The 13,786-nt window shown below is 43.4% G+C and overlaps 1 protein-coding gene across 3 annotated transcripts; it reads right to left on the bottom strand.

Moving 5' to 3' along the window:
- Nucleotides 1–124: 124 nt before the first annotated feature.
- On the bottom strand, nucleotides 125–11,667 carry ezh2 (enhancer of zeste 2 polycomb repressive complex 2 subunit). 3 transcript variants are annotated; one of them, XM_045702051.1, is made up of 20 exons: nucleotides 11,647–11,667; nucleotides 7,618–7,741; nucleotides 7,398–7,526; nucleotides 7,119–7,238; nucleotides 5,917–6,037; nucleotides 5,628–5,813; nucleotides 5,301–5,406; nucleotides 4,616–4,785; nucleotides 4,398–4,495; nucleotides 4,075–4,318; nucleotides 3,822–3,988; nucleotides 3,603–3,697; nucleotides 3,437–3,477; nucleotides 3,158–3,283; nucleotides 2,838–3,016; nucleotides 2,666–2,761; nucleotides 2,463–2,544; nucleotides 2,294–2,374; nucleotides 1,964–2,048; nucleotides 125–1,784 (listed from the first exon to the last, which is right to left on the bottom strand). In XM_045702051.1, exons 2-20 carry the CDS (start codon nucleotides 7,732–7,734, stop codon nucleotides 1,724–1,726), a joined length of 2,304 nt encoding a protein of 767 aa, XP_045558007.1. In that variant the 5' UTR covers nucleotides 7,735–7,741; nucleotides 11,647–11,667; the 3' UTR covers nucleotides 125–1,723. The 3 variants fall into 3 exon arrangements, with proteins under 3 accessions (XP_045558007.1, XP_014012608.1, XP_014012609.1); XM_014157133.2 differs by lacking the exon at nucleotides 11,647–11,667 and adding an exon at nucleotides 10,585–10,955; XM_014157134.2 differs by lacking the exon at nucleotides 11,647–11,667 and adding an exon at nucleotides 10,585–10,954 and having other exon boundaries at nucleotides 4,622–4,785.
- Nucleotides 11,668–13,786: the final 2,119 nt, after the last annotated feature.

Raw genomic sequence — 13,786 nt, 5'->3', positions numbered from 1 at the left:
TCTATACCGCTCGTTTAAGGACTCTTTGAAAATAATTGTTTGTGCAAAATTACTCATTACTGAAGTGGTTTTAAAATGCAGATGAGAAGGCTTTGGTTGTCAGTGGTTCAAAAAAACAATTCAACACCTTCATTTTCTCTTTTATTCTGGATCACTTTGAACAATACTCCCTGTAAAGACAGTAAAAATCAGCACCTTGGAAATCAGACAGTAGTGGTCCCGGCTAGACAACTGGAGGAAACGTTACACAACATTCAATATATCATTTGTATAGAGCAGTTTCCATATGACAGAAGCACCATTGTTCTATGTAGTAGGCCTATATTTCTATGAACATTCTGTAATGTTCAATCCCACTGGACGCCAGCTGGCTCTACAACTCAGGAAGTATACATCCTAACAGATGGGTGAGATACTAGTCCTCAGGAGCTGCTGTATCTGCTGGTTTTCCAGTCAGACCGATTTTAGACCTGGTGTGAGCTGTGACATTGAATCAATGGATCTCCCAAGAACCAGAGTTCCCCACCCCTGTACTAACATGAGCAACAAACTACTTAAAACAAAGGAGAGGCTCCTGACTTCCATCTAAACACAACCGTCAGTCATCTAGATCTGTCTGTAGGTCTTTACAGAGCCCTCTCAGTTGCTGGTAAAAGTTGACAAAGTTACAGTTGTAAAAACAGGAGAAAATCGGAGCAGTTCGTCCCACTGCAGGTGAAGACGTGAACATTACTTAACATTATTCAAGGCTGGTTGTATTGGTTCAAGTCTGCAGTATTCACAAGCACCAGGCATCACTAGATTATAGTAGCAGTGAGGTCTTCCCGGGACTACAAACATGGAAGCGTTCGTCATCATGCATTAACCAGATTGAGGATACATCTTTATCAATAAATCAACACTTAAGGGCTCTAATCAAGTGACTATTCAGTGTTCTAACGACGAGATTCAAGGCACAGCAGAAGTGGATACCTGGGGGCGTTTACAAAACATCAAGGTTTAAAATGTGAGAAAACATCACACCGTCTTAGTTAGCACCATCTAGAATAGAGATTGTATCAAAGCATGCCTCAGGTGGTCAAAGGTCATCAAATGTTCAAAACTTGAAGAAATGAAAGACAGAATATAGTTTTAGGAATAAACCAGAAGTCAGAGGAAAAAACCCAAAACAGGTTGTGCTGCTGGTCAACATGCATCGTACAGTCACCTCATATCAGGCTATATAGTCTCAAAACAACATTCTGGCATTCAAGAGTGCGTCTGTGGGGTCTGAGACTAAGGTTTGGACACTGGCTAGGGGAGGGGGAAAAGTCAGTCACAGATGTTTTTAACCTGCATTTAGTCTAGCTGGTGGTCAGGGGCTAAGTAAAATGTTCAACAACCACTTGTTATGGTTGAGTCAATGTGTCCATGGATTTGGATCAAGTATAAAAAGCGTAACAGAGCTAAAGAGATCCCCGCAGTGGATTTATTAAACCTGTTTGTGTTTGTTAGCTGAAATTGGAGGAAAGACCATTCTAGTGACCATAGCAATGAGTCCTACATAACTCAGAACAGGAAGATTTGTTGGTAGAAAAACTATTGAAAGTGGGGGGGGGAAAAAGGTCAAAACTTCCCAGAATTCTTGAAGCATCCCAGGATTCCGACAATGAGCCGTTTGTGTTTCCTGAAGAGAAGAGTGCGTGCGTGTGTAAGGCCTTTGATCTAGAGGTAGAAAAGGGGATCATGGCATCTCTGATTCCCGCTCGATGCCGACGTACTTCAGAGCATCAGCTTGACTGTACCTGAGAGAGATAAGACAAGTTAGCTACAGATGTCAAATCAACCACAAAGTGTGTGAGTATGCGTATGTATAAGTGTGTCAATGAGACCAAACAGGGAGCAAGTTTTAGACACCCTCCTCACGGGGTATTCAGATTGAAATGTCTGCAGACAGGCTGGTTAGCAACCCTTATATACTGACCGGTAGTCAAAGAAGAGCTCTTCTCCAGTCTGGATGGTTCTCTTAGCGAAGATCCCTATCCTGTGGTCCCCATTCACCATCATCACTGCAGAGATAGGAGGAGAAAGACTGTTAGCACAACACAGAGGTCTTATCAGTGAAACTCTACATCAGAGTGTAACGTCTGTTGGTCCCATCTGCTGGTGTATTAGGTTATACACAACAGACTGGATCAGCTGACATACTATACATCTGGTGGTTTAAACAGTACCGTAGCACACCTAGGTCTGATCCTCTCTGGAAACAGTCACCCAAAATCAACTAATGAAAGGGATTATGGCATTGTCTGACCTTTTGCATAGCAGTTGGGGTGGACGGAATGGTTGGCGAAACGAATCTTGTTTCCTTTCCTAGTAGCATCCACTACAAAGTCTGGGGTGGAGAGAGAAAGAATTAGCTTTCCCTCCCACTTAGCTTATCAAAAACAGTATTTCAATACTTTTGTATGCGTGTGTGTTACCGTTGTTGAGGTTGAAGAGGAAGCTACACATGTACTTGTCGTAGACCTTTCCTCTGCGATCCGCCTCATCTTGGGAGATTATCTACAAGGAGGGGAGAGAAAAACAATCAACACAGAGAACAAAACAATTATTTTCCACAGGCTTGTACATTACACACAAGTCAAACACAAGCATCACCCTGAAAGACAGGGCCGAGTCTCACCTCCCCACAGTACTCAGAGATGAACTCATTCTTCTGAACTGGCTCTTTGATGAAGATGCCCCAGCCTGCTACGTCAGACGGAGCTAGGAGCAGGTGCTGAGAGGGGGGGGAAACCACAAGAGTGAGCTACTGATATCAAGTGTGTGTGTGTGTGCGCGTGCGCGTGCGTTACCTTCTTGGCCCCCCTCTGTATGGAGCAGTTTTTACAGGACACGTTCTTGCTGTCCCAGTGTTCAGCGGCTCCGCAGGTCAGACACAGGTCAGGGTCACACTCTCTGACGGCCAGGTAACACGGACACTGTTTAGTGTTACACTGGGCCTTACACCTGCAGCCTGGGAAACGGTTCTGACCTACACACACACACACACACACACACACACACACACACACACACACACACACACACACACAGAGAGAGAGACGGTTCGAGAGTGTGGACTGGTTTGCACTGTAATTATGGATCCAAATAAAGTATTAAAACATTTCCTCACACTCTGAGCTGCACTGGCAGAACTTCTCACAGAAGTTCTGAGCAGTGACACAGGGACAGGAGGAGTCACAGGGCTGGCGGGGGTGGTCACATGGCTGGTAGTTATACACGTGGTTGGACGAACCATCTACAGGGGGAGGGGTCAAGCACAGGTCAGCGCTGTCACACAACAAAGATAAAAACGGATAAATTAATCACAATGATCAAAAGAACACATTCAATCACATTCTAAGATTGAGTGAGGCTGTAATGTCAGGAGAGTTCTAGAGACAATCGTCACCTTTCTTCAGTTGGATCTTCCTGCAGTGAGTGGCCCACAACCTAAAAAAGGAGATTGTGAGTAGTCTTTTCCATGGAAGCTGACAACCAGAGCTTCTGATTATGTCCTGCAGTCAAGCCCATTACTGCACCCTAAAGTAGTCTGTCCATATTTGGGCATGGCGTACCTGTGTTTCCTCTTCTTCTTGCGAGGGGGCGTGTCTTCGTCCTCAGCCGGAGCGCGAGCGATGATACTAGACTCCTTCACTCTGAACTCATATACCTAGAGACACACCCATTACCAGACAATATACAAAATGTCTTTCCATAAAACCTGCCAAGGAAAGAGTTAGTCATGGGAGAGAAAGCTAGAGAAATGCATAGGTGCTGTGGTGATAGAAACAGACCTGTCTGCAGGTCTTGGTTCCTATGAGCCGTGCTATAGCGCAGTAGTTGTCGTAGTAGGTTCCGATGAGAACCCTAAAGAGTGACGCTTCGGCTCCGCTCCAATCAACAACCTGAGGATCACACGTCAGCTTCAACTTCACTGGAGTCTGGCACCGTGAGTTACCCTCTGGATTACACAAAAGGCAATGGTTAGTCTGTGGGTGTGTGCATAGGACTGGGTATGGTGTTTGGCTGGCGCACGTGTGTATGTACCTGAACTGCTGGTGGTCTCGTCCTTCTTGTCGTCGTCATCATCATCATCATCCTCTTCTTTGTCGTTATCGTCGTCTTTCCCCTCCTGCTCGCTGTCCGTGTCTTTGGTATCCGTGGAGACTGTTGGTGTACTGGGCCGGCTGTTGCCGCTGGGTCGTCCCCGGCGACGACTCACTGGGCGTTTGGAAGGGGTCTTGGACCTCTCGGGTGCCATGCCGTCAGGATACTCCCTCACCAAACCATCCTAGACAACCACCAAAGAACAACAGTCAGAACTGAAGGTGTCTGAGTGTGTGTCTGAGTGTACGTCTGAGTGTACTTGCCTGCACCAGGTACATGTAGCACTCGTCACCACAGGGTTTACTGTCCACCAGATTCTCCATGTTCTTACGCTTATAGGTGTTAGGAGTCGCATGGAAGGCTGGAGAGAGAGAGAGAGACGAGAGAGATGAGTGGTCATAGTGAAGTCAGAGTGTTGGTGCAGAACAGTCCAAATGTGGTGAGAGTGTGTGTGTGTGTGTGTGTGTGTGTGTGTCCGTACACTCACGGTGCAGGAAGCAGTCGTATTTGAAGCAGCGTCGGCAGAAGAGTGTGTGGAAGGAGTGTAGACTCTGTTCCCTCTGAACGGAGCGAGCGTTGGGGCCGTCCATGTTAGGAGTACACTCTGGAGGCAACGCACCGGGCAACTGGGGCTCTGTCAGCTCCTTGTACCTGATCACTCACACACACCATTAGATCTGAGGCAGGACGGGAATATGCACTACTGACACAATAACCGTATTATCGTGTAACCAACAATTATGGACAATAACTGAGCTAAAAGAAAGATTGTCATAATTTTCATAGGTTCATTTTATGGGGGGAATTCAACTATATTTTCAAGTAGATATAGTTTACCCAATAGCAGTATTTCTTTTTTTACATCAAGAGGGTAAAGTTGGTAATGGTTTAACGACCAGAACGGCACAGTTGAGAGAAGGTTCATTTCCAAAACCTCCAAACATTAGTTTGAGAGACAGGGTGCCAACAAAGCTGTGTTGTATTCATTAGGTATGATAAACCTCATTTGCAAATATGCATTATGTACAGTACAAGCTCAGAAATAAAAATCACAATCATTAAAATAACTGTGGCCATTTGCATGACAATTAATATACTCCAAACTCCATCGTCACAGCCCTAATACCCACACACTTTATATGAAACACACACAGGGGGGTAGTTACTTTTCTCGAAGTTCCTCTGTTGAGCCCTTATCAGGGAACATTGAGGAGATGGCTTCAAAGATCTTATCAGACGGAAACTTCTTAGAGCTGTCACTGCTGCCTTGGCCTGCGAGCAGAGGACAAAGGGGTTACACACACAATTTCTACCAACAGTCACTGCGTCAGCCCACACAGAAGAGCGTAAGGAGAGATAAAGATCTGAAAGGTCAAGGACCTAGGGAAGGGAACTAGGGGAGAGATCTGAGAGAGAAAGGTTTAAGGGAATGGTTTTGGGATAGGGCCCATCTCTATTCTCGGTTGGATGATAGCAGTGGCCGTCTGTCTTACTGTCAGTGTTGATCAGGGGTTCCTTTCGGGGGTCCTCGGCCAGGTGGTCCTTCCCCTCACAGAGCTCCATCTTCTCAAGCTTAAACTCCTGCTCTTCTTCATCATCATCCTCATCATCGTTGTCACTGTACTGGGTCAGGGCACCCACCAGCTCCACAAAGATCTCATCGTTGATGAAGCCGCACTCTGGAAACACACAGTCATTTAACATGAATACACACCACACATCCAAAAACACAAGATTTGATTATATCAAATATTTGTGTGCGCACGCACGTGCATGTCTTACCCCTGTCTCCGTGAACTTTGCCATCGTAGTTCTTGATGAGTTCTTCTATGAAGGTTCCGTCTTGATCCAGAATCTCGTCTCCCATGTAGGGGATGTTGTGGAGAACCGTTTCGTCTTCTACCTACAAGGCAGACCAGGTGTGTCAGGACAACTCCATTATAGTCTGTGACGTCACTATCATCAAGTCGGAACTAGACTACGGGATCAGGTTGGATAACTGCGGTTCTAGTGCACGTGTCAGAACAAGCTTAGTATTGTGCGTGTTTACCATGAAGTTCAGCTGTAGCAGTGTGTGTGTGTTTACCATGAAGTTCAGCTGTAGCAGTGTGTGTGTGTGTTTACCATGAAGTTCAGCTGTAGCAGTGTGTGTGTGTGTTTACCATGAAGTTCAGCTGTAGCAGTGTGTGTGTGTGTTTACCATGAAGTTCAGCTGTAGCAGTGCGTGTGTTTACCATGAAGTTCAGCTGTAGCAGTGTGTGTGTGTGTTTACCATGAAGTTCAGCTGTAGCAGTGTGTGTGTTTACCATGAAGTTCAGCTGTAGCAGTGTGTGTGTTTACCATGAAGTTCAGCTGTAGCAGTGCGTGTGTTTACCATGAAGTTCAGCTGTAGCAGTGTGTGTGTGTGTTTACCATGAAGTTCAGCTGTAGCAGTGTGTGTGTTTACCATGAAGTTCAGCTGTAGCAGTGTGTGTGTTTACCATGAAGTTCAGCTGTAGCAGTGCGTGTGTTTACCATGAAGTTCAGCTGTAGCAGTGTGTGTGTGTGTTTACCATGAAGTTCAGCTGTAGCAGTGTGTGTGTGTGTTTACCATGAAGTTCAGCTGTAGCAGTGCGTGTGTTTACCATGAAGTTCAGCTGTAGCAGTGTGTGTGTGTGTTTACCATGAAGTTCAGCTGTAGCAGTGCGTGTGTTTACCATGAAGTTCAGCTGTAGCAGTGTGTGTGTGTGTTTACCATGAAGTTCAGCTGTAGCAGTGTGTGTGTTTACCATGAAGTTCTGCTGTAGCAGTGTGTGTGTTTACCATGAAGTTCTGCTGTAGCAGTGTGTGTGTTTACCATGAAGTTCTGCTGTAGCAGTGTGTGTGTGTGTGTGTGTGTACCATGAAGTTCTGCTGTAGCAGTGTGTGTGTGTGTGTGTGTGTGTGTGTGTGTGTGTGTGTGTGTGTGTGTGTGTGTGTGTGTGTGTGTGTGTGTGTGTGTGTACCATGAAGTTCTGCTGTAGCGGGGACCAGGAGTACATGACAGGGACAGAGGCTACAGCGTTGAGCGTCTTCAGAGGTATCACCTGTTTGGAGAACTCAGAGAAACCACTGTCCACCGTACACTGTAGGAGACAAGACCACACACACTAGAAGACTCAGACAAGCCTTCACTGGAAAGAGAAGTGTAAAAAGTCCTAAATGGTGAAGAACAGTAAACTGGTAACATAGATATTCAATATCTCTGGATAGGTTTGTGTTGTGTGTGTGAAACACGCGCTGACCTCTCTGGTCCCTCGTAAGGAGCTAACAGATGTCATGATGTGAACGGGCTGGATCCTTCTTGTCTTCCACTCAGCGTTCAGGATGTCTGTCCGCTCCAAGATCCTCTGACGGTTAGAGTTAAACATACTCTGGGAGGGAGAGACACTGTCAGAAACCTGTGTGTGTGTGTGTATATCAGAGAGAGAGAGTGAGATATAATGTTTGTTTGCGTATATGTACCTTGACCTCATCAGCCCGTCTGAAGCGTTTGAGTTGGCGTAGCCTCATGTACTCAGACTTCACCCTTCTCCTCCAACATACTGGTCCCTTCTCAGACCGCTTCCCTGTCAGCACCATGATCAACCTGGAACACACACAGCTTTGGAACCAAGCACAGTACAAGAGTAAAAGGCAAAGAGCTATGGTTCTGGACTAACGGCTAAGAGTTGACATGAAAACACACAACTGAGCTTTGGACCCCATAGCTGGTCATTGAACATGTTGATAAGGGCGCGCCCACAGTCTTTTCAGAGTCAACGGCTGTTTCAGTTTCTATTCCCACCTCTACTCCCTTTCTACAGCTGCACTGAGACAGTCATGCCAGGCCAGTTCATAGTCATGCAAATAAGGGGAAACCCCCCCCCAAACTCATTTCTGGTTGCATGTTTCAAACTCATTGTCCATTTACTTGGGGTAAAACATAAATCACAAATCAGTCTTTGCTGGCTTCCATTACACATGCTCAGTCCCAACTAAACACAGTATTGAAGCCTCCATAATAACATCCGCGTCTCTCTGCTCGATAAGGCCTGGAGAAACGGATGCTGGAGAGGGCCCTAGTTCGAAGTCATTGGCAACAGAAATCAAATTAGAGTTGTGCGTCTGCTACGTGACTGCTGTCTAGAATAGGATGAACTTTAATGTCCCAAAGGGGAAATTGTCTTACCAACACAGTACTGCTGTATACAAAATAGACACTGTACATTACACACTCTGGTTTTTTTCTGCATAGTGTTTTTTCCAGCCTCTTATGTCCAAACAGCACAATTATCTATTTTATAATTTGGGGGATGGGAAAAAAATTCTGTGTAAAATTAAAATGACTAAAACCAGATATAAAAGTACGTAGAAAAGATAATGGGCTAATATATTTTTTAGAAGATAATCTTTGAGAACTAACAAATCACCAAAATAAACACTAGTCAGTCAAATTCCAAAAATTCTGCATTCAGGAGTATTTGTCATGGCATGGGGCACCCATTGATTTGTTACAATGATTGAGTCACTCAGATACCATAAGCCATGGTGAAATGTGTAGAATTGAAGGACATCAGCTTTAAAACGGCAACATGTTATCTCAGCCCCATGGCACAAAATTAGCTTTAAACTGCACATTTTTCTCTTAGCCTCATGGCAAAATGTGTAGAATTGCAGGACATGAGCTTTAAAACAGCTACATTTTGTCACTGCTGCCAACAGGAGGGCCTCTAACATTTTAGGTCAGTGACTGCATCATTGGCCAAGCCCATGGCCCCACCCCCAAAGCCCCTTTTTCACCCAGGAAAACCCTGAAGACTAAACATAATAAATACATTGCATTGTCTGTGATTGGTCAAAACAACTTACTGATCACATACTGCTAAAAAGAACACTGCCTATAGCTCTGGCTAGAGGAACTAGAATGTATTATTTTCTTAATCTGTCCTGCTTGGGTGGGTCTAACTCAATGGAACCCCTTCCTTGAGGAAATACAGTATCCAGTGCTGCCATAAATATCTGTTATCTTATCACACCAGTCACCACACTGGATGCTCATGTTTAGGGCTTCACCACGCATAGAGGAAAGGAGGATGACTTACTGTAGAATTACACATCACTGAAAATTATTTGTCAAATCTTTGTGTTCAACAGTTCAATACAAACATGTTCATATGGTAGACTGAAGGGCTCAATACTCAAAGATGGAGGGGACAATTAACAATCTTATAATTAAACGGTAATAGAGAGCAATAGTAATGGCATCTCTTTTTGTAGGCACTAACTCCTCCATGGTTCGTTGACCAAAGTCTTTCAGCTATTTTTTTTTAAACAAGGTTTTTGGATAAACGCCCAAAATAAGGCCTGTGTCTGTGGTAAACACAGGTTAGGAGATCTTATACGTTTTGTTCTATGAGACAATCTTCATCAGCTAACATCACTTTGCGAATTTTGAAGCATTTATGTAATACTTAAAAAATATAACGCAAATACAGACTTCATAAAGGTAACTGATTGATATTACCATTATATAACAAAACGTATTAGATCTCATAAGCCTGTGTTAACGTCAGACCTTATTATCGGCGTTTATTCAAAAAACCCTATTCATTCCCCATAGAAATGTCTAAACGAACCAGAGGTAAATCATTTCCGGTTTTTAGGACTACAAGCTGGCGAGTTCTATTCTGTACTAGACTAGTGCCATATTACTGGTATGTAGTGGCAAGTGTCTGAATAGCGCCCCTATTGGAAATGTGAAGAACAAGTATATCAGAGTCGGGAAGGCTTTCACCTTTCGCTCTCAACTGCCTCGAGTGACACACATTGGAACCTAATTCTGATCACTCCACTTTGATGTCATTGCCGTCGCCAAATCGATTGTTGTCATGTCAAATGTGACAATTTTTTTGATATAATTGTTGCGAACACTCGCTAGCGGTTCTCGAGGTAGCTAGTATCATGCACATTCCCCAATTCAGATGTTAGCTAGCTAAAATGTCAATTTCAAATCATCCTGCCAAATAATTCGATTTAGCTAGCTAACTAATGGTAAAAGGATTAATGACACCGCTACACAGTTCAATAAAGTTCAATATTGGGAGTCAACGTGTAAACTTGGTACGATTTGAAGTGAAAGGAAAACCCTTCCGCGCCTCCACCGCAGACAAACACTCCAGTTAATTTGCAAAGTGAAGTAACGCTACACAACTGTCATCTTGCCACATTCATTGGCTGGCTAACTTATTGGCATAATTTACATAGATAACTGCCAGATCAAACAAGTGAATAAATGTGTCAACTCTAACATTAACCTTCCATACCTAGCTAACCTGTTAGCTAGCAAGCTAACCAGCGACCAAGACAGAGATGGCTAGCTAACGTTACATATGTAGCTATTTATTTATTTTTTCAGAGGAAAGAATTGTACATTTTGACAGCATTTCCTACCTGCAGAGGGGGGTCAGTCCTCATTCAATGAAGTGACTCGGGATCTATCCGACACGCCAAGCGAGAATCTTTCGTTGATCGGGATTGGATTACTAACGTTACTATGTTTTGTTGGCTAGCTCGTTAGCAGCGAGAGAAAGGGGGAGTCAATTCACCTCGCGCGTCCTCTAGCTAGCTAGCGAACAACACCGGCTCGCTACGCTTCTTTCTGATATGTATTTCCCAATGGAAATAACGTCTTGTAAAATATACTGTTTTACTGAACAGTTTCTAAATTTCTATATTTCCGCCTCAGCAACTATTCAAACGTCTCTCTCCGTCTCTTTCACTCACATTCGCCGCCCACTCGGGCCACTGCAGCTTCAACGAGCGCCAAACATATGGGCCAATCACCGCGGCCGATATTCAAGATTCTCACTACTGTGCATTGCGATGGGTCGGATTGTATCAGGGAGCTGGCCAATGATAGGCCGCGCTACAACGGGGCCCTGGAATGGGGGACATGTGGAGAAGTTTCCTTTGTTCTCTTGGTTATCAACGACACAAATGCCTAGCAAAGATGTAGATGCGAGGTGTTTACTCTATTAGCTGGTGCCACATGTATGTGCAACTATTTACAATTACGACTCCTCGTCATGGTAATACCATATTAAATAATCCATGAGCAAATGTGTCATGTACAATTTCAGTAGATATGAGTAAATATTGGTAACAAAACCGTTATATACAAATCATAAAGCAATGTACTAAACGGTGGATGTGTTTTATATTGTAGAAAGCAGTGTATAATGTAAATATCTGCTTTATTTGTATTCTGGTCATGGCATGTAAACCTTGTTATGGTCGGATATAGTCTCAACAGTCTAAAGTCGCTTCCTCTCATCACCTTTTCTCTATATGCACTGAATAATTGCTTACTCATTGCGTTAGCTCTCCTCTTTCTCAAAACTCATTGAAGGAGATGGTGGCTCTCATCTAATGGGTTTTGGGAAGGAGAGAGGACGCGAGGAGTAAGCAATTATTCTCCCTAGCTCTTTGCTGAGTATTCAATTGACATCTTACCCATGACAGTAAAATCTAATTCTTGGTTCATCCTCTTGTACATACTTTACAGCTAGGCTGAGTTTACTGACTTGTAATCATGTACGGAGGTCGACAAGGAGAGGGAGCCACTTTAGATTATTGAGAGGGAGTCATACTCTCGGCTAGGGTTATCCAGTTTACTAAGTCCCGCCCTTCTCATACGCTCATTGGTAGATGGCACGGGAGACGAATCGGCCTCGCTCATACAGTAATAGCAAAGATTTTTATAACTAAAACAAGATTGACCAAAACCCGTCGTTTGAAATGGGAACGAATGAGTCATAGTGGGCAGAACTAGCAAGGAGGTGGGCAGAGCCAAGCACGAGCTAGCGAGATTCTATTGGCGCGTTCTAGCACATATTTGCATATTTCCGTTAGGGAACGCCTAGTTTGTGAAGTGCATGTGTGCATTTTTTATTTATTTAACCTTTATTCAACTGTGAAGTGCGCCTGTGCATTAACTAAATTCGCCTTTGCACTCCTAAACAATGCACTTTTTAAAAAACTTTAGCAAAGGGTAAAGTCTACACAATTTTGTCCACTCTGTTCATAGCATATTTTAGTTTTGGGAACAGAACTGTATTGCATTTTTATTGAGATCAATTGTTTCATCGATAAGAAAATAAGTAGAAAATCTGCCAAAATCCATCTCATTCCATCTTCTCCCACTGCCAGCCGTGTAAAGTTCTTAAGTAAAAAATTGTTTAAAGTACCACTTAAGTAGTTTTTGGGGTGTCTGTACTTTACTATTTATATTTGTCTCTGCTTTTACATTTTATTTTATTTATTTCACCTTTATTTAACCAGGTAGGCTAGTTCTCATTTGCAACTGCGACCTGGCCAAGATAAAGCATAGCAATTCGACACATACAACAACACAGAGTTACACATGGAATAAACAAAACATACAGTCAATAATACAGTAGAACAAAAGAAAACAAAAAGTCTATATACAGTGAGTGCAAATGAGGTAAGTTAAGGTTAGTTAACACAGTGTCCAAAGAGGGGCCAGAAGTATACAGAATGGTGTCGTCTGCGTAGAGGTGGATCAGAGAATCACCAGCAGCAAGAGCAACATCATTGATGTATACAGAGAAGAGAGTTGGCCCAAGAATTGATCCCTGTGGCACACACATAGAGACTGCCAGAGGTCCGGACAACACGCCCTCCGATTTGACACACTGAACTCTATCAGAGAAGTAGTTTGTAAACCAGGCGAGGCAATCATTTTAGAAACCAAGGCTGTTGAGTCTGCCAATAAGAATGTGGTGATTGACAGAGTCGAAAGCCTTGGCCAGGTCGATGAATACGGCTGCACAGTAATGTCTCTTATCGATGGTGGTTATGATGTCGTTTAGGACCTTGAGCGTGGCTGAGGTGCACCCATGACCAGCTCTGAAACCAGATTGCATAGCGGAAAAGGTACAGTGGGATTCGAAATGGTCGGTGTTCTGTTAACTTGGCTTTCGAAGACCTTAGAAAGACAGGGTAGGATAGATATAGGTCTGTAGCAGTTTGGGTCTAGAGTGTCACCCCCTTTGAAGAGGGGGATGACCGCTGCAGCTTTCCAATCTTTGGGAATCTCAGACGATACGAAAGAGAGGTTGAACAGGCTAGTAATAGGGGTTGCAACAATTTTGGCAATTACAATTACTTCACTACATTCCTAAAGAAAATGATGGGCTTTTTACTCCATACATTTTCCCTGACACCAAAAAGTACTAGTTACAATTTACATGCTAAGCAGTGCAGGAAAAATATCAAATTCACACACTTATCAAGAGACTCACTTAACATAAATGCTTCCTTTGTAAATTATGTCTGAATGTTGGAGTTGCCACTAGCTGTCAAAAAAAGTTATAAAAAAGGAAATTGTGCCATCTGGTTTGCTAAATATAAGGAATTTGATGGATAGCATTTACTTTTACTTTGTACAAGTATGACAATTGAGTACTTTTTCCACCACTGTACTTAAGTACATTTAAAATCTTATACTTTTATACTTTTACTCAAGTAGTATTTTACTGGGTTACTTTTACTTGAGTCATTTTATATTAAGGTATCTTTACTTTTACTCAAGTATGACACCTCTTCCCACTGCCAGACACTTGGCTTTGGA

The sequence above is a fragment of the Salmo salar genome, chromosome ssa19 (genome assembly GCF_905237065.1).
Source record: "Salmo salar chromosome ssa19, Ssal_v3.1, whole genome shotgun sequence".
Lineage (NCBI taxonomy): Eukaryota > Metazoa > Chordata > Actinopteri > Salmoniformes > Salmonidae > Salmo > Salmo salar.
Note: the sequence above shows the minus strand (reverse complement) of the source record. Positions and strands in the feature narration are given on the sequence as shown.